We start from the raw sequence: 20,541 nt of genomic DNA on the forward strand, positions 1-20,541 counted from the left end.
ATATTCCAGCATTTCACAAATAGATTGTGTGATGTGCTCATCTTATATTCTGGGTCTTATCGAGTTTGGCCAAAGTCTGAAGCTGTGATGGCCACTTGGAAAACCGGTCCTCTAATTTGTTATTTATATTTCATATTTCTAAATGACCCACCTCCCTCAAAGAGGGGCTCTTTAAATTAGGCACTCATATGCCTAATTCCTCCATATTTGCTCCTTTTCAGACCCTTAAAAGCACGAAGAAACAGATGTTTAATAAAACCTGCCACTTGTAATCAGAAAGAAAAAGAAAAAAGGATCATCGGTGTTTGCAATCACAGATCACATGGGAAGGAAATGAAATGCCTACAGGTTTTGTGGGGAAAGAAAATCAGCTGGTGCCAAGGCGTGGGGGATTAATCAAAGGAAATTGCCCCTGGATGAACCTGTTTTCCACTTGTGGCCGAGATCCTTTAAAGGTAAACTCTGGTTTGAAGGAAAACTGGCTTGCCCAGCCAAAAAATGAATCCAGCTAGTTAAATGAAGACAACTATGGACAGCTGCCAATTCATTACGCTGATGTGTTTCCTCTGGAAAGCTAAAGCAGAATTTTTCTGCCATCCATGTTGGCTAATCCAACATGAAATCTGGCCAGCCAGGAATGGCCAATGCCCTCATCCTCCTTTTTCACCCTCCAGAAACAGACTGGATCAGGACCAGTTTAACCCTCAGGCCCGTAAACATCCACGTGTTGGAATAAACGAGGTTGAATCCTGCGGATTTCATTCTGGCTGGGTGTTTTTCGAATGCTTCTCCAGTGAGCAAAACGCCACTCTGACTTGCTCGGTTGACGGAAGACGTGCGCTGTGGGGCCAGAACGAAACCAGCCCATATTATGACTAAGTGCTCTGTGGGAATCGGAGGACGGAGGCTGCAGCCGTGTTTGAGATGCTCTTGGAAGGCCCGGTACATTCTTTGCTCCCACAGAAAAGCGTTTTGCTTTTGCCACATTCCTTTTTTCTTACAGCGGGATGATGCTCGCAGTACTTGTAAATAGGCGCTGGGATCTTCAGCGGGGAGGGAGGGATTACCGGCTGGGAAATAAAAAGGGATTTCAGAACAGCAATGTTTCTCAACTTTGGTGACTTTAAGATAGGTAGAACGCAAATCCCAGAATTCCCCAGCCAGCCATGCATGGGGAATTCTGGTAGTTGAAGTCCACCCTTCTTAAAGTTGTCAAGGTTGGGAAACTCTGTACTAGAGCTTTAATATCTGGGGTGGAGTTACCCCCCCAAAAAGAAATGCATGTCCCATCTTTCACTTAACACACACAAACGTTTGCTCTCTGTGGTCCCTTCCAGCCCTGGGGGTTCTGTGTTCCAAAGGACATGCCTGCCTGAGGAATTCTGGGAGTTGAAGTCCACAAGTCATAAAAGGGCCAAGTTGGAAGACCCCCGGTCTAGCATGATGTTCCCTAGTTGGGGCCATGAAACGTCTGCTAGGCAACCCCCAAGCCCAGAAAGCACCAAGGACCCCACAATCCTCCTCCTCCTCCTCCTCCTCTTCTACTCTGCAAACCCCCCTCCCTTCTAGCACTGATGATGTTCCCTAGTTGGGTCACGAAACGTCTGCAAGCAAACCCCTCCCAAATCGAGAGAGCGTCAAGGGCCCCTCAGTTCAACCCGGCGCTACAACGATTCTCCTTGAAAGACTACATTTCCCGGCAGGCGGCGGGAGGCAGCGCAAGACACAGCTGGAAAGGAGGGGAGGGGCGGGGCGGGAGCACCTCCCCCCTTCCCTCCTCCTCCTCCCCGCCCGTCTGCCTGCTCCGGCGGGGCGCGCGCTCGGNGCCGCCGCCGCCGCCGCTCCTTTTTCTGCGGCTCCCGCGACCGGGGCGCATCTGCGCTCCTGGCCCTGCTGGATGCGGAGGGCGCCGCCGCCGCTGCATGGGGGAAGCGCCGCCGCCCCCCCCGCCTGGCCGCCTCGCCCCTCGCCCGCGCCCCTCGGCAAGATGATGAAGTTTCGCTTCCGCCGCCAGGGCCACGACCCCCAGCGGGAGAAGCTCAAGCAGGACATCTACGCCTTCAACAAGGTGGGGGCCCGGCCCGGGCTAGGACGCCCTACCCCTCATCCCCGGCCCGGGGCCCCTGAGCCGAAGGGGCGCCGCTCCTCGGCCCCAGCATCCCCTGCCGGTCCCGCACATCTGGGGGCGCCTGGTTGAAGCAGGCAGGCAGGCAGGCAGGCAGAGGAAGGGGAACGGGGGAGCGTCTGGGGGGGGCAGGTTCCTTTCGGCTATTGCTCTCTTTTAGGGGTCCTTGTTCTTGAATTGGGGGCGGGGGCGGCGGGAGGTGGGATACGGTCCAGCTCGGGCTGTTTCCCTCGCCCTTCGCGGCTTCGGAAAAATGGGGAGGGGGCGAGAGAAGCCGTGCCTTTTTTTTCTTGGCGGTGGGAATCGCCCTGTTTGGCGCGAGGGGCTTGGACTTGTTCCGAATTGGGGGGGGGGCGAGAGGACAGAGCTGAACTAGCCCCCCCTTCCCAAAAAGGGGGGAGGCCACTTGGAGAAGGAGAGTTAAATTCTGCGTCCCCGGGAAGAAAGGGGTGCTGGGGGGGGGATCCCGAGCTGCCCCGGTTGTATTTGCTTGTCCACCCCACCCCACCCACCCACCCATTTTTCGCCTCTGGGGCCGCCCCTCCCTCTTGCAGGGTTAAGCCCGACGGAGGGGGCGCCGAGACAGGGTCCTTTCAGGGGGGGAGGGGGGATTAAAAGGAAGGGAAAGGAGAGCAGGGCAGGCACCGGACCTCTGGCCGGGGGGGGGGAGAGCAAGAGCCCGAGGCAGTGGCCGCTGCTCCCCTTGTGCAGGAGTAGCTCCCCCAGCCCAGCCGAGGTTGGCTCTGCTCCTGGGTTGCCCCGTCAAAAAGCTTCGGAGCGCCTCCAGTGTGTGCGCGTTATGTGTGTGTGTGCAACCTGCCTTTTTTATTTTCCTTTTCCAATTCCCTCCCTTCCCACGCTCGCTCCCAGCAAAGGTGTCTCTCTCTCTCTCTCCTCCGGGGAGGGGTTGCGAGAAGCTCCCGGGGGTTTTTCACGCCTCCTCGGCGCTCCGTAGGCAACTTTCGCCGGGGATGTTGTTCGTCGGAGCCCCCAGCCGGCTCCCTTTCCCCAAACCTCGGCCTCCATCTGGCTCCGGACTGAGAAAGGAACAGACCCAGCATCTTCCCCACCGCCCCAGCCCCGCCCCCTTCGCGCGTACACACACACACACACACACACACAAACGCCACTCTTGCTCCTTTCCAAGCTGGCTGCTCTGGTGCGTCCCTCCTCCTCCTTGCAGCCCGTTTGGTCCAGAGGGGGGGGAGGCTGGGTGTCCATTGTGAGGCTGTGGAGTTCTCCCCCTGCCTCCCCCCTTTCCTGGGCCATCTGCAGCCCTCCCCCCCTCCCCCCTCCCTCCTTTTCAGCTCCTTCCCCCTTTGAGGGAATGGAAGCAATAAAAAAAAAATCTGCAACTGTAGATCCGGGAAGGCTGGCTGGCCCTGGACAAGAATGAAGAGGGTTCTCCTTTGGGTAAAAAAACGCCCAGCGGGCTGCAAGGGTGTTTGGGCAGGGTGGGGAGAGGCTCCTCTGCCCCCTCAAATAGCTCATTCCTCCTCCAAAGAGTTTTAAGGCATTTTGGGGGGATATGAGATGATGGTGGTGTTTTCCGCTTATTTATATGCAAACCAGCTGGGCTGTTACTGGTGACACTTGGAAATGTTGGAAAAAGTCATATCAAGGAAAGCAGCTCCTGTTCACACACACACACACACACACACACACACACACACACACACACACACACACACTAGTTTGGCCACTTTGTCCAGAATTTAGGAGCAGTTTGGGGGAGGGTGGGCTGGAAAGCATCCCCCTCCTTTCCAACTCCATCCTGTTTGCAGAGTAGCCTCTGTTTTGAATGCTCAAGAGCTGGGTCAAACCTTGCTGGAGGTTTAGGGGAGCCCCCTCCCCTAATTGTGGTGGGCTTCAGAGTCCCTGGAGAGCACCTTGTTGGGGTTGCTGATTTGGGCAGAGCTAGTTCTTATTTTCAGGAGGCTAACAGCCCAGGTCGACACCTTCGGAATCGGCCGGGATTCCTGGTTTGTTTCTTGAGCAGCTCCTCTTGTTTAAAGAGAAAAAGGCAAACTGTCTGGGCCAAGATTTCATTGGGGGGAGGACATTAGATAATAACACTGCCTGGGCTGGGTTCAAACTTGATAGCCAAAAAGATTTATTTCGATTGCTTGCAGGTTTTTTCTCTCTCTCCAGAATAGTTCCACCCCTTTTACAGCCTTTCTTTTTTCATTCTTTACTTTTATGTTCTTTCTTGCTCTGCCTGCTACATTCTGGTAACCTCTTAAATTGAACCCTTGTGTTGCTGGAGGGGGTGGGGGGGGCTGGAGCTAATGAAATCCGAACTGTCTCTTGGATACATCGGCTGCTGTATTTGCTCCAGACAAACAGCTTTGGGTCAAAATCGGGGCTGACCCAAAATATGGACTGCATTAAGCCCAGATCTCCCTGGGACTCGTAGGCTGGCTTTCCTCCTTTCCAGCCCAACCCCAGTAGTGTTGCTTGAGGAATGTTGTGATTTAATCTCTCCTTCCTTTGATAGGGCAGGGACCAAGTTAGGAATAAGCCTGAAATGGCTTGCGTGCAGGGCAGGAAACTCAAAACTGATGATGTTTGTTGGTTACCCACCCGTCTGGGAGCCGGTTCCCTCCTTCCCTCATTTCTCCTGCAATTTCTTTCTTAGAGTCGGTGCAGGATGACACCCTGTGGGTCAGAATTAACTTCAGACAGTTGGGCTTACGCTCAGCTGTGCATTTCATTTCTTCCTCATTGCATTTTAATCCTGTCCTTTTTCCTGCTGTGCGCTGTGGGGTTTGTCTTCTTCCTTTCTCTCCCTCTGTCGGGAATCCTCACAACATCCCTGCGGGGCAGGCTGTGGCAGCAGTTGTTCCAAGATCACCCATCCAGAGTTGCTTCAACAGAGAAATAGGCAGCGTATAAATTTAATAAATAATAAACAATGAATGAGGGGCTTAGGTCTTGACCTTATGTCTTGCCCTGTGTCACCTCACCTGGAATGGATAATTGTGGGGGGGGGGGAGATTCCAGATATATTTGAACCCCAAGACAGCCATGTATGATGCAATCTCAAGGGAAGCTGGGGTGCTTGTGCCCTCCAGGCAAAAAAAATGAACTGCTGGCTGAGTTTTCCACCTTGCAGCCATCCTCTGTCCTCAAGGCCCCCCCCCCATTCGCAAGAACAGCCTCTTCCGCTGTCTCAGCCTGGCGTGTTGCAACACGGAAGGGGTGGAAAGGATTTGCTCCCCGTTCGGGATGAGCTTTGCCCGGGAGCCAGTGCCTGAGAGCAGCACAGCCAGTACCAAGAATTGGGGGGGGGCAGCAGCGGCCTGATTGATCCCCTTTCTTGGTATTCTGGTTTTGAACTTTGCCGAACGGCCTGTTGATCTTGGCCTCGCCGGCTCTGCGTTGCCACCGGTAGCACGTGGGGCTTCAGCAAACACGGCAGGCAGCCGAGGGCCCCTTCCCGGGTCACCAAAGGCCGGCCTTTGGCGCTTTGCTGTGGCCCACTCGCCCGGGACAAGAGTTAGCCAGACATCAAAGAAATGGTGGGACGGAACCGTTAAAGAAAGGATTGCAAAAGGAGGGACAGGGTGAAACGTGATTGACAAAAATTAAGACAATTTTTTATTTGTTTTAAGTCATTGTATTAAATTGTCCCATGGCAAGCTGGCTGTGGTGAGGTGTCCCATTTGGACCAAAGGCTCCTTTGGCGCCTCCAGCATGGCCCCGGATGAGGCCTGGCAAAGGTGAGGGCACTGCTGCCCGCAAACCTGCCCAGGGTGCCTAGTAGACGCATTTCCCTGGTTGGGTTCAGCAACCCATGGTTCCCGGCTGAACCAGGACTGGGCGATTTGGGGTTCAGCAGGGGACGGGAAACCCAGGCAGCCTTAAAGCACTACAGGCAGTCCTTGATTTACGACTCAGGGCCACAATCATTTCGGTTGCTATTCCGCAGAATTGCGCCCCATTTTACAACCTTTTTTTTCCATGGTGTTAAGCAAATTGTTGCCATTGTTAAGCAAATCCAGCTTCCCCTGTTGACTGTTGTTGGTTGGGCGGGAAAGCCGCAAATGGCCATTGCGTGAACCGAGACATCGCAACCAGGGCAAATGAATTGTGATCATGGACGGGAGGCCGTGACGTTATAAGAGCGAGAAAAGATGGCCAGTCACTTTTTTCAGTGCTTTTGTAACCTCAAATGGTTGCTAAACAGATCTTTGTAAGTTGAGGACTACCTGTATAGTGTTTTCTTTTTCTTTTTTAAAGGGCAGTAAGTTGTATAGACTGAGGACTTTGGAGCTGTTGACCTGGGATTAGTTCATTTCACGATGCCAGACATCGGCTAACCGGATTCCCCCGTCGTGAGACGGTCCTGTTTGACTTTATTCAGAAGCCAATTGACCACTTTTAGCAGATCGGTTTTAAAATGATGTTTGTCCCCTCCTTCGGCAGAAAATCCAGACACAGACTTCTGGGGAATCAAGCCCCTAGTCCTCATGGTTATCAAAAAAGCAACGATGGCCCACCAGTTCCCTCTTTCTTTCCTCTCTGAACTTAAAGTTGAAAATTGAGCAACTACTAGACGGCCACAGCGGTGCTGAGCAGATGGCGAACGTGAGACGCCTTCCCTCCGCTGTGCTGTTCTCGTGTATCCATGGAGTTCATAGCAGAAGAGAGACGTCAGACTTTTAATCGCTCGCCGGTTCAGAAGACAATCCAAAGGTTTCTCCTGGATGCAGGAGCGGCTGCCAAGCGTGTGAGGCCTCGGGTAGGATTAGCAAGGAGACGCAGTGCTATTCACAGTCTCCGTGGGAAGATCTGGGAGTAACTTTTTGGGGGGGGGGGTTATTTAAGTCAGGGATACCCAACTGTCCACTGGACGCAGCTAATAAAGTTTGGGACTCCGTGTCTGCTTGAAGAGAGGCTGGAGAAGAACAGAGTCTTTTTCCCCCATTCCAGTTTTCCTTTAAAAAAAGAAAAAAAAGTCTTTGGGAATTAATATTCCAGAATAAGAATGTTCCCCCCTCTCCATTTCTCAATACTTTAAATCAGGGTTTCCCAAACTTGGTGACTTTTAACACAAGAGGATTTCAATTCTCAGAATCCCCTAACCATTTAAGATGGGTGGACTTCAGCTCCCAGAATCCTCTAGCTAGCTGAAATTGAGCGGGGGGGGGGCATTCCGAATGCAAGGTGGTGATGTAGCCCTGGGAGAAAGGGCCAACCTACCTCAGCCTGAGCTTTTGCAGAACCCTCAGGCCTTGCTTTTGGGGAGGTGGAGCAGTGTTATTAGCTAGGTTGCCCCAATATTTGGCCTTCCAGAGATGCAATGAGAGAATCGGTGCCACTGTTTTCTTGCGGTGAATTCCTTCCTTCCTTCCTTCCTTCCTTCCTTCCTTCCTTCCTTCCTTCCTTCCTTCCTTCCTTCCTTCCTTCCTGCAAAGTGTTTTCGGACATGGGTCTGCCCCCCTCCCCCAGCAGATCGACTGAAAAAGCAGGTGTCTGTTTTGCAGGTGGCTGAGTGCGGGCAGCATGCCAGGCAGAGGGCAGATGCATGGCAAGGAGGGGGCAGAGCTCGGCTGCTGTCAATTGTGGGTTTGTGTATGTGCCGGAGGCTGTCTTGAGCTCTCCCGCAGAGCCCTTGGCAAGATGTCTCTCCTCTTTGAGGTTTGAGGATCTCTCTCTGCACTTCGTGGGGAGGATAGAAGCGTTTTGGTCTCCCTGTTGCTTGAGGACCAGATGCTCTTTTCTCTAATGGGTCTTTGATGCTGGACTGGCTGTGTGCGACTTTCCAGATGTTGCTCCATCGCCACTCCCTGCCTTCCTTTCCATGGGGGCTGTTGGTGGGAACTGCAGATCCAGAACATCTGGAGATGTCCAGATTCAGCCGGGGTGGCCCCTTTCTGGCCTTTTCCTGCAGGCTGTGCAAGGGCCGAGGGGCAAATCTCTCCTTTCCTTTGCAAGGGGGGGGGGGCGAGGCCTGGACTCGGGCAAGCTTGGCTTGCGGGGAGCCCAGCAGCAGGAAGTTTATCTGGCTGTTTGGAGATTGGAAGGGCACCACCAGAACACGCCCTCCAAGGGTGGCGGATCCGAGTGTGTCAGAAACTTACAAGGACATCTTTTCTGAAACGAGTCAGCCAGTCAGTCAGGGCAGCATCTCCTTCTGAACTGGGCCAGTCTTACAGGTCAGCACGGAAGTCGCTCGTCACCAGTTCTGGAGGCGGCGAAGGTCCTCCTAAGATCTTATCCACAGAGCCATCTTCCCTGCTCATCTCCAGGGCGGGATCTGGAAGGGAAATATGCACCGGGGTTGACTCTGACTCAACCCACCTTTGACTGGCATGTTCTCGGGGTGCATGGTAGGTAGGCTTATCTCCGGTGGGGCCACGAGAGTGGACATGACTTCTCTAGCTGGCCTTTGCCCTCCATTTGGCTGCCTCTTTGCTAAGGCGGGATCCCAAATTCTGAAGCTGGCTTGGCCCCTGCAGAGACCTGCATGGATGCTTCTCCTGGCGTATTTCCTTGCCTTTCCCCCGTTTTCCATCCATGTTTCCTACAACTGCTCTTCTGCATCCTAGCAAGGACCGTCTCTTTTTCCTGCTGGTGGAGTCTTCTTCCTGGAGCAGAGTCTGTTGGCACAATCTGGACTGCAGGAAGCACCTTAGCCAGCTACGGTCCTCTCCCCACCTTTGCAGGAAATGCAGCGCACCTTTACCTTATCGCAAGGTGATTTAATGTGCGCTGCATTCAATCCCGTCTCCTCGCACTTCTCTCCTGCAGGGACCAAAACACAGATAGGATAAACCTGATATAGAGCAAAGGGTTTTGATTGTCTTCCTAGTAGATCTGCTTCTGAAAAGACCAGGTTGCAAGGACGAGGAAAGAAAGCAGAACTTCTTTCTGGTTGTTGGTGTTTTTTTTTTTTGCGGTTTTTGACAACCATCCCTTGGCTCGGCTCCTTTTTCAAATTCACCTGCACAAGGATCAGAATGCAGCCCATAAGATGGAATTCTTAATTCATTCTCGGTTAGACCTTTGCCTCAGAAGCCTGGAACCAGGCCAGTCTGAGGTTTCTGGAGCCCTCTTGCTACTTCAAGGGCTGGTGTTGTGCACTGGATACAGAATGCCATGGGAAATGTGCCGTTCTTGGAGAAGGGCTGGAAGGAAGGAGCAGGGCTGGTTTGATCAAGGCTTGGAGCAGGAAGAAGAGAGAGGGAGAGAGGGAAGGAAGGAAGGTCCTAGATCTTAGGTGTATACAGAGCAGACTTCCTCAACTGGAAGTCTCACCTCGCCCAGCCTGGATTCCTAAATGTTCCTATTCTCCTTTTAAACTAAGGGATGCTCCAAGACTGGTCCTGGTTCCAGATCTTCTCCTCCTCCTCCTCCTCCTCCTCCTCCTCCTCCTCCTCCTCCTCCTCCTCCTCCTCCTCACAACCATGCACAGCAACCCTGTCATCTGGGGAGGTTGGGCGTGCTTTACTTCCAACCTGCCGGTGATGGGGGTGGGTGGGTTTCCCCGTTCTGCTGCTCCTCCAGGGGGCTGGACCCCTATGTCTACTGTGTGGTCTCCTGAGGTGGGGAGAAACGGGGCTGGGGCTGACCAGGGAGAGGAAGTGGGAAGCTTTTTCTGGAGATCCCTTTAAGGGCTGCCTCTCTTTCACTCGCAGTGACCCTGCTGTGCCTGGGAGAAGCGAAGTTGGAATTGGCTGAAAAGCTTCATTTGTCTGTCCACTCCTGCGGGGCTGGGCTGAATGGATTCTGGGAGGGAGGGGGGAGAGAGAAGGGAGGGATCTTGGAAGTTGCTCTGGGCTGGCTCTTTAGTAATCCTTTCTTTCCGATGGCGTGGGTTGCCTTGGCTTCCTTAACTCAGTAGCAGAGGTGGTGGTCAGTCTGAAAGACCACCAGCGTCTTTGGACCGGTTCAGAGAACATCGGACCGAGTCCGGCCCTTACAGGAGGTGGCAACCCATCCCAGCTCAGCCCCCCTGACCTTTTAGCCAGCTGTGCAGAAATAAAAAAAGATCAAGGTTTTTTTTCCTCCATCGCTTTATTTCCAAGCCCGGAAAAGTTTCAGCAATTGCATTTTTGTCTCTGTGGCTTGATAGAAACTAAGTTATTGGCCTTCTCGATGCCTTTGAGTCAGGAAAACAAAACACTCGGCGACTTGGAAGAGAATGAATCTCTCTTCCAAAGTTCTTCTTCCTCTCTAAAATTGGTACATTCTGCAAACGGTCTAAAAATGGCCCAGGCCTGAGGCTGGTTGTCTGAAAGGGCAAAGAGAACAAAATCGACGTATCTAAACCAGCATTATCCAACCCAAGTTGGGAATAGCAACTCTCTGGCGTCCCTAAATTGCAGCTGCAGGTTCAGAGGAGGGAGAATGAAGCAGCCAAAGTTTCACTGGGGTTTTGGCAGCCTCCTGAAATCCAGGACTGGGAGCCTCTGAGATGTTCCTCCTGCGTGGAGGAAAAGGGCATGCTCCAGATTACGGCCTTCTTTCGCCCTCTGCAAGCCAATAACAACATTGTTATGTTGCAAGCCAACATAACAATCTCTGCTCTGTTGAGTGGCAGCTGGACTGGAGGGTTGGAGAACAAGGGTAAGCTTTGGCTAAGATGGGGAAGGACCAGCAGAGGAAGAGGAAGGGAATTGGAGGGCACAGATTGAGGGTTTCACCAGAGACCCTCCCTGCTTTTTCTCTGGCATGCCCTTGATAACCCTGACGTGTTCTGGAACTCGGGCAGACCAACAATTGGAAACCTGCTTGGCCCAAGGCGACGTGGCTTCCTGGCTTGTGTGATTCTGTAGCTGAGATCTCCTTGACCTGGAGTGAAGTTTGGGGGTGGCTGATCTGAGAACGATCCAGCAGGAATGAAGTTTGAGAAGCTGCTGCTTTTCCTGGGCCCGCCAAATTTGGGGTGCATGCCAGACGACCTCCTGCTTTGATGACCCTCCAACACAATTCTTTCTTCTCTTTCTTCTTCCAGATGGTGGAGCACGGCTTCCCCAATCAGCCCAGCTCCTTGGCCTTTGACCCCCAGCTGTGCATTATGGCCATCGGAACCAAATCGGGAGCAATCAAAATGTATCCTTCTTGCTGCGGCATCAGCTGCCTTTCCGGGCACGGAGTTCTGGCAGAAGGTGAAGCGGAGGGTCCCGTGAAGGCAGCAGCACGGTTTGGGCACCGCCTGGGGGCTGGGAAAGGACCACCAGTCCTTGGGGACAGTCGTGGGGATGGGCTCCTGCGATGTGCATTGGCATCTTCAGGGTGTCTACTGGGAATTACGAGTGCAACACATTCCAAGTCGGGGCGGGGGGGAGTTCCCCAATTTGATAGTCTCCAAAGATGTTGGGATTGCAACTTCCAACGTGGCTGGGAATTAATTGGGGAATTGCATCTGAAGGTGCCAGCTTAGGGTCAGCTGATCTGAGGGTTTGGTTAGAAAATGGGTTGACATTTAGAGGTCTGGTGATAATGGTCCAAACCAAAGTACAGGAAGTCTCGACATACCACCACAAGGGAGCCCAACATTTCTGTGACTAAGCTGGACATTTGTGGATTTTGCCCCAATTTATGACTTTTTTTTGCCACAGCTGTTCAGTGAATCTCACTGCACTTAAGTCATTAAGTTAGCGATCCGGTTGGTCAGTGACTCTGGCTTCCCCCATGGACTTTGCTTGTCGGAAGGTCGCAAAAGGCACAACTGTCATAAATATGAGTCAATTGCCAAGTGTCCGAATTGGGATCAGGTGACTGTGAAAGGATGCTGCAATGGTCGTAAGTGTGAATAATGGTCATAAGTCACCTTTTGAGTAATGGTTTTACTTTTGAATGGTCGCTAAATGAACTGTTATAAGCCGAGGACTCTCCTTTTTGTGAATAGCGATAGCAGAATTTTGCCATGATTTCCGGACGTTCTTGTGCTGATGTTCCCGTCAACCCGAACCCTTCCGCTGTTTCTCCACAATGCCTTTCGAGAAGGGAGCCGCCATAGTTTCAGTCGCCGAGGGAGGAGGATTCAAGAGGCTTAAATAACGAAGACCCAGAGCTTTTTGTGGGCTTCCCTTTTCGTGTCCCGGAGAGGCCGGAGTTGGGAAGTTTTCCCTGGGCCCTTGCCTGGACCACAATCCACCGCGGTTGCGTTGGGGCTGGTGGCGGTCTTTGCGCATGTGTGTGTGTGTGTTGTGGAAAGGGGCATTTGGAAAACCACTCCGAATCTCCACAGCTTCAATGGCCCCTTTTCAAGCTGCAGCCTTGGCATGCCTGCCAGGCGATGCCGCGTCTCCATGGAGTTGGCAGCCTCTGAAGACAATAGGCGGGAGACACGGCAGCTCCCTCTGGCCTCGCCTCCTCTTCCCAGCTCTTCTCTTCCAGGTTGTTCTTGTGTGATCTTTCCTGCCTATCCTCACCTCCCCCTTTCCCGGGGGTGTCTGTAGGCTCAGAGCAGCCTGTGGAAACAGCCCCTCCCCAGTTTTTTTAATCCATTATAGAGTCCTTTCCCCCCTAGCTGGAGTAGGGAGGTCTTAGATTCAATGCAAAACCCCCTCCACATCAGCTGGAGAGTGAGAACTGGAAGGCATTCCCGCTGGGTTGAGTTTTAAATAAATGGCATAAAGAGGCCGGCAGGGATGTCTCTGGAATCATGCTTGGGTAACCCCTGTTTCTTGAACAAGCCAGCATGAGCTGGCTCCATAGATCGGGATCTCTGCTTACAAGGACTTTTCAGCAGGATTCTGGGCTAGTTTAAATGTTAAAGGCAGCTTTTAAAGCGAAGGAGGGCTTTGCTTTGGGGGCTCAGAGGCTACAGCCCATGTCACGGAGCTGGGAATGCCTCTTTGATCTGGAAAAGGAGCTGACAAGGACAGTTTGCCACTTGTCTGCTTGATTTTTAAAACCTTGTTTCTGCCCTAGGAAGACCGTAGTTGGTGTTTGTGTGCGAAAGGACCAGCATCTTTGCAGATCAGCTGAGGTTTTGGGGGTTTTTTTCTGTTGTTTTTGGAGTTTAAAGTTGGCATTTGGGGCATTTATGTTTGGGGAGATTTTTCCAGTCTTTCTGCAATCGATCCCCTCCTTGCCGGCCCAGCCTCTCCTTCCAGCATCTGTGGTGCATTGGGAGACTGGCTTGGCGGCTGGACAGGACATGTGCAGCTTGGCAAGACAATGGAGGAAATGGCTGAAGAACAGAGGATCGAGTTCTTAAGGGGGGGGGGTCTCAGCAGGGCTGGCCGAAAACAGCTGAGGCAGCTAAAAAAAAACCCCTTTGGGTCCAGAGGAGTCTCTGCTTCGGATCTTTCTCCCTGTGGCCCTTTGCCAGAGAGAACCTGGGTGTGTGTGTGTGTGTGTGAATACTGGAGTCACATTCACCCCCTCCAGAAAATGAAATCCCAAACCATGCTGATATTGGCTCCTGGCATTTGGCCGCTTCCTCGGCAAAGACAGATGCACCCGGCTGGGTGGAAGAGCAGTGAGCTTAATTGCCAGAGAGGACTCTTGCAAGGGCATTGGGTGGTTTTTGGGACAGGTAGGGTGGGCAGGCAGAAGGACCCGGAGTACGTGAAAATCCTCACTTGGGTTGTGCAACCTCTCCCCATTTGGGGCAGAAGGGGCGGGAGGCAATGTGCTTTCTGCACTGACCAGCCCAGCCTCCCCCCTCCCCATCGTGCTCTCTCCTCCTGCTGCAATGGGGAAACAGGCAGGGTTGATGCCAGTTCTCCAAACGCAGCCCCCTCCTCCTCCTCCTCCTCCTCCTCCTCCTCCTCCTCCTCCGGGCGAGTGGAGAAGAGGGGGTTAGTTCCGCAGGGGACTGAGTTGCTTCTCTCCACATTTGAATGGCTGAATGAACTTTGGGGGTCACTTCCCAAGAAACTGGGGCAGAAAAATCACGTGCCTGTTTTGCTTTGAGGGGGCTTCCCCCTCAAACAGCGGTGTTTGCTTTGTTCCACTTTGTCTGCCGATCTCTGCTGCCCTCCTCAGAGGGCGGAATGTGAATGAGTTGGTTGTGCTTCTTTCCTCTTCTCCAAAGGGTCACTTCATCGTTTTTTGGGGGTGGGGCAGAAATGCCCTGGGGTCAGCTACGGGGGCAGCCACGGTTTGCATATTGAGGCTTTGCAACAGCTGTCCTAAAAAGCAGAGGGGTCAATTCTCGGAGCTTCTCAAACGGATTGTTTCAAGGGGGGGCAGAAGCCTTGAGGGCCCCCCGATGACTTTCTGGCTGAATTGGGGAAAACTTCTATACGGCATTGCTGGGAGCAGAGATGGTCACCGCCCTGAGTCCCGCAAGGGAGAAGGGCGGTATATAAATCAAATAAATTTGAATTTGAATTTGGTCTCTGCCTGCAGTGTCCCGTTTTTGCCCCTCGGGACATGCAGGGCAGTTCTGAAGGTTCGTTCTTAAAAGTTGCGGGAGGCGCAAGGGGGCCGTTGTCTTTTGCTGCTCCTCGGGGTCGGCCACGGGTGCGGTTCTCCTTCCTGGCTTGGCTGGCCACTGCTGAACTGGGGCGTGGGCTGCTTCTCCGCTGATGCAAAGCTCTTTCCCTCCCAGAGGAAGCTGTGAGGCTGGCTTGGCGCACCAGACCTCTGGCGGACCTCACTCCCGTCCACGGTTTAAGGGGGCCGCTGTCCCCAAGCCCTCCAGCCCCCTGCTGGGGGGGGGAGATGACGCCAAAATCGCTGCGTCCTCCACACCGGGGAGCTTCCAATGACGTGCACAAAAGGCCAGATCTCTGTGGGTTTCCAGGAGTCAAGCGGGCATCACCTTGAAGTTTTATTATGGGATGCAGCTGGTGTGTTTGGGTCAGGGGTCTCCCCTTCAGCCCTCTTTCCTCCTCCTCCTCCCACCAAACATGCCAGCCCTTAACTGGCAGAAGCCTCACTAAAGGAGAATGTTTGTAGCTTGAAATGTGGGGGTCCTGGGTGCTCTCTGAGCTTGCTGGTTCTCTTGCAGACGTTTCATTACCCAAACTAGGTAACACCATCAGAGTGCTAGTAAGAAGTGGGCTTTGCTCTCCGTTTACATTCTAGTGGCTTGCCCTGTCAGTGTGGTTGGAGGTGGCCGTTGAAGTTCTTTGGGAGGCTCTTTGCCTGCTTGCTATGCCAGCCCGGGGTGCCTTAGACACCCTGGTGGGCCAGTCTCACAGATCTCCTTGGCAGGTTTTGTGGACCTGCAGCAAGCTGGGCTTCCAGCAGCCTCAAAGAGCCTCGGTTTGACCAGATGGTGTTTATTCTTAGAACCTGTCTGAAGCTTTCCTGCTCATCTGAGAATACTTCTCAGCAAAGAGCATCCCTGCTCCGCTTGGTGAAGGGGGAAAAGTGTCGAGCTGGCTTGTTTTCGGTCCAGAGCTGCTGGTGACTGTGCCTTTACAACGATGCTGGAGCCAGGGGCCCTGCTTGGCAAGAGCAGGGCATTGGGGGCTTCCTGGTGGAGGCTGGTGAGCCCCAAATGTAAGTGTGGATTAACTCTGTGGGAGGTGCTGAATCCGTACTTCATCTTCCCGGCAATGAGAAGGGCTCTCCTCTAAGAAGGGAGAAGAATTTCGATGTCCTTTAACTGTGGGGGGAAGTGATCCTCTGCAAAATTGCTCTCCTCTCTCCCTTGTGGTGGTGGTGGTGGGACCTTGGGTGAGCTCCTGAGCAGAAGATGGACGAGGGAAGGGCTTTTTTCTCAGGTCTTCCTCCAGCAGCTCCCGTGTCAGGAAGTGGGGTTCTGTTGCAACGTGTCGGGCAGACTTTCGAAAGGAAGGAAGTAAACATTTCTCCGTTCTGCAGAAGACCTTGGGGGGCGGGAAACCTCTGATGAGCCTCTTTCTCTGGGGTTTCTCTGATGTCATTGAGCTTAAAGAAGGGGAACTTGATGGTGACACCGGGGAGGGCTTGTCCAGGGAGGAGAGCCGGTGGGGTGATGCGAGGGTGGTGCTGGTGTCGTCGTTCAGGGCTTGGGGATTGCTGCCGTGGTTGAAAGTCTTGATGTCCGAGGTCTTGGTGGCAGATAAGCTGGGTGAAGGGTGTGGGGAGTCCCCTTCAGCTTCCTGTGTTCCCAGGGCTGTGTTTGAGGGGGCAAATGCCCCCTCTGGGAGCCCCTTCCGAATGCCTTCTGGAGCCTCCAACCCAAGAGGGGCCCTGCTGCCCCTCTGTCTGATCTCCTGTTCTGAAGTTCACCCCTTGTCTTCTCAGGTGGCAACAGCTGCTTGTGATTCACTGCGTGTGTCTCATTCAGTTCTGGGGTAGGGTCTGCCCTTTTTTGGAGGAAGGGGCCATCACCTCTGCAGAAGAAACATTTCTGATGTCCCCCCCTCTCCCCAAATCCACCTGCAGGGAGAACAGTCGGGCCACCCTTTGCAATTCGTCAACCGTTGACCTTCCCCCTTGGAGAATACAGCCCTCCCCTCCCAAAGTTGATAACCCCCCCTCCCCAGTTTCCCCTATAGCCGGCTTGTGGCTTGGACTGTGTGCACCACCACAGCCAAAGCAGAGAGCATCGCCCCCCATTCATCAGCGTGGTAAACTCATCAGCGTGGTAAACAAAGCCCAGCGCGGGAGTTTGTGCTGGGGGGGGGAAGGAGGTGGAAAGGGGGGGGGGCGCTGTGTGCCAAAATCGGATTCCTTTTAAGCCAGCAGTAAGCTGAGAAGTCGACCTTAAGAAAAATCTCCCTTCTTCAGTGACGGGCTCCAGTTCTTAGATAAATAAAGCCAGCTGAGTCCATCAGTTTCTTGGAATAGTTTTTGCCATTTTTTTGTTTTAAGCAAAAATGATTTTGGTTTTGCAAGGCAGAGAGGCATTGGGCAAACATCAAATGATGTGTTTTACTCTCCTCCTCCTCCTCCTCCTCCTCTTTGGCAGCTTTGTCAATTCCCTTCAAAGATGAAGCGATGGTGTCATTTCCTCCCTTCGTGTAAACACGCACGTTTTGGAGAATCCCCAGCCGGGCCAGAAAAGATGCTGAGTCTGTCTTTTAAAAAAATAAAATTTAAAAAAAGCCTGGAAGGCTTTCCGACCGGTAGAATTGCAGTCGAAACACATGCGCCTTGTTGGCGTGGGCGACCCAGTTGGGACATCACTGGGCAAAGCCAGGGGCATCCCACCTTGGCAACTTTAAGACTTGTGGACTTCAACTCCCAGAATGCCCCAGCCAGCCATGTTCCTGGGAATTCTCCCAGAAATCTCCCAGAATTCCCTAGCCAGCCATAACCTGTTTCTGCCACTTTCCTCTTGTGAAATGCAGGCAGTTTTCATTACTTGCAAATGAAGTTGTAAGAAAACTACAGGGTTAGTCCAGTTGAAGCAAAAATGGATAAATTGCCACTGGATGCTCCCCTGAATTAACCCCTGGTTTTTGGGGGTTTGGATAGGGCTATGAGCTGACAATGAATCGAAAGTATTAGGTTTGTATGAACATTAGAGCAAGGCTGCAACTAGCCCCTTGCAGGAGATTGTGTGAATGCAGCCACTGGGTCTTTGGCTGACCTGGGCAAGCTTTTGGAAGAAAGAAGGAACTTGGGGGCCAAGACAGGAGTTGGGGGTCCCTTGCCAGTGGCTTGTCAGGTGCCCATTACTTGGTGATCTTTTCTGGGCAATGTTTAGACAAGCGGAGACAATGACACATAACAGAATAACAGAGTTGAAAGGGACCCTGGAGGTCTTCTAGTCCAACCCCCTCCTCAAGCAGGAAACCCTATACCATTTTAAACAAATGCTTGTCCATTTCAGGTGCTTGACCGTGACTGAAAAGTCAACCAGGGAAGCTTTCTGGGAGGGGGGAGACGGAGGTAGAAGGTGCGTAGTATTGATCAGTAGGTGGGTAAGAGGGTGGCAGAGAGAGAAGAACGGGGGCAGCACCCTGCAGGAGCTTGCTTGTCAGAAGAGCTGATGAACCTTTGGGATCTCCAAAGAGAATCTGATTAACCCCTGGAAGAAAAGCCGATTCTGTTCTCGAGAAAGCTTCCACGCTCAAGAGTAGGCTACCTTACATACCTTTCAGTGCCCTAGAAACAGCGCCTAGGTCTTGTGCATTGCACCCAGGGGCTCTCATCAAGGCCTCCGATTGTCCATGACTGCTAGATAGTTTTCTCGTGGCTGCAGAGATGGTGAAGGCTGGGTTGAAGCTCCTGCTTTTCCGTTGATGAGATTCTTCCTTGACCCTGGACCTCCTTAAGCTACGGTGCTCCCGGGGTGGAGTTCACGGGGCTGCACAAAGAGACAGCAACCGTCACTCAGATGCACTTCCTACCTGGACAGGTAAAAAAAAAAAAAGACTTGGGTTTTGTTTGGTGCATTAGGTTGTGATGACCCCCGAGGGCCTTGTTTGGCTGGCTGCTTAGATTGATCCTCCGACTCAAGAGTTCAGAAAATGGGTGTCATCGTGTTAGCAGCTGTATGAATTATTTAATTTATGAATAATTCAATTCCCATAGCCGCCCAACTAAGTGACTGGGGGTGGCTTACAATTGTAAAAATTATAAAACGATTAAAAACAAAACACAAGGCAGCAGAAACACCCAGGAAACAAACAAACAAATTCATTAATTAAATAGATTATATCACATGTGCGCCAAGGTCAGTCTTAAAACATGGCTGAGACGGTGAGGAAGCAGGTGAGGTTTGGAAGTGCACTTGAGAATGCCTGTAAAAGACCACCTGTCCCCCCCCCCCGATTTCCTGCAGGGTTTCCTGCTTTCCCTTCTGGATGACAACACCCTCCACCTCTGGGACATTTACCAGAAAGACGGCTACTCCCACCTGGAAGAGACCCGGAGTTTTGTCCTCCCCGGACAGCCAGGGTTCGACAACGCTAAGTACTCACGGCTTCTGCCCCCCCTTCCTTCCTTCCTTCCTTCCTTCCTGGTTGAGGGGTGCCAGGCAGCCTGGGCAGAAGTGAGAGGGGGGGGGACAAGGGTGTTCAACCTCCTGGCCATTTTCTTGTCCCTTCTTGGCTCTCTGCGGGAGAGGGAGGGAAGTCCAGCTGGCTGACGAGGCACAGCCCCGAATGGGCAGGAGGGCTGCTGGGGAATCTATGGGGCAAAGCTTCTTTCTGCTCCAGATTTTGCACGGGGGTTGCGGGAAGCACAGTTGAGGGTTGGGCTGCAGGAAGGAGAGAAGACGCCACCTTGGATCTTCCACCATTTGTGCACGGGCATCGCTGGCCCAATGACACACCTTGGTGAGGTGATGTGTTGAGGGAGGCATCTTTTCCTTGCAAATCACCTTTGGGGTGCTGGTTCCCCATCCTTGCAACGAGGATCTAGCAGTTTCACTGGTTTTCTGTGGGGTGCAAATATCCACTTGGGTGTGTATGTGTGCCAAGATCTGGGACGACGGTTTTCAGAATGTGTTCTGGGTTCTGTTTTGAAGGACCAAGTTGCCAGAAGTATCTCAGACCCCTGACTGATCTTTCCCTACAGCGTCTTCAGTGCTGTAGGGAAGTGCCAAGGACATAAAAGTCCATAAATTATGCACCCTCAGCTGCAGCACAGGAACCGATGCACAGCTGCTCTGACACAACTTTCCCCAAAGATTCTGAAAACCGCTGGCCAGATGACCCAGCCGCAGCAGTGCTGGTTACAGGAGGGTTCTCTTTCTTCTGACAGTTCTCCTCCCAGCATCACCCGGGTGACGGTGATCCTCCTGGGGTCCAACTGCAGCATCGCCTACCTTGGCACTGAAGGGGGTGGCATCTACTTCCTGGGACTTCCTGGTCTAACGCTGCTGGAGGGCAGCACCCTGTACCAAGATGAAGTCCTGCAGAGGTGAGCTGCTCTAAGAAAGCCAGGCTTGATGTCAGTGGGCCTGGGTCTACGTGGGTGGGGAGACGGGCAGGCAGGAGAACATGATCAGGAGGTGAAGAACTGGTCAACGGTTGAAAACAGGAGATGCCTTCTGAGGGAAGCACCAAATGCTAGAATAAGAGCTCAGGGCATGCCAGAGATCTCCAAGAAAGCTGCTGGTGGTGTCATGTCAGATCATCTAACTGATGTCCTTTAGAAATGGTGGGGCAGTCGTAGAAAAACATGCCTCTGTGTTTCCTCATTGTTTTGGACACCATAAGTGAGATTGGTCTTAATACTGTGAGGTCCTTTTCGTAGAGTGTTCTTCTGTCCTCATTGCTGATGCACACAAAGAAGTCATGTCTGAAGAAGGGCACCTGGTGTCACTCGAGTTTCATAACTACCTTAATTCACTGGAAAGGGAGATCACAGGTGAAGCCTCCCTCTTTCTCTTATCGTCCTAGCGTGCCTGAGGACTACCGATGCGGGAAGGCCCTTGGGCCGGTAGAATCTCTTCAGGAACATCCTCAAGACTCGGCGAGAATCCTGATTGGATATAGCAGAGGCCTGATGGTCCTGTGGGACAGAAGCTCAAGAGAAGTTCATCATCTTTTCTTGGGCAACCAGGTATGTTACTTGGCTGGGCTGGATGGAGTCTTCCTCACGCAGCATCCCCGCCCTCC

The 20,541-nt window shown here is 52.8% G+C and overlaps 1 protein-coding gene across 1 annotated transcript in view; it reads left to right on the forward strand.

The window, feature by feature from the left end:
• The first annotated feature begins 1,987 nt into the window (after positions 1-1,987).
• LLGL1 (LLGL scribble cell polarity complex component 1) overlaps positions 1,988-20,541 on the forward strand; it is a 28,551-nt gene continuing 9,997 nt past the window's right edge. The window contains exons 1-6 of the mRNA XM_015817847.1: positions 1,988-2,068; positions 11,088-11,185; positions 18,251-18,332; positions 18,759-18,889; positions 19,682-19,840; positions 20,323-20,485. Coding sequence (XP_015673333.1) covers positions 1,988-2,068; positions 11,088-11,185; positions 18,251-18,332; positions 18,759-18,889; positions 19,682-19,840; positions 20,323-20,485 — 714 coding nt within the window. The remainder of the gene's footprint in view (positions 2,069-11,087; positions 11,186-18,250; positions 18,333-18,758; positions 18,890-19,681; positions 19,841-20,322; positions 20,486-20,541) is intronic.

The sequence above is a fragment of the Protobothrops mucrosquamatus genome, unplaced genomic scaffold (genome assembly GCF_001527695.2).
Source record: "Protobothrops mucrosquamatus isolate PMUCROS unplaced genomic scaffold, P.Mucros_1.0 scaffold640, whole genome shotgun sequence".
Lineage (NCBI taxonomy): Eukaryota > Metazoa > Chordata > Lepidosauria > Squamata > Viperidae > Protobothrops > Protobothrops mucrosquamatus.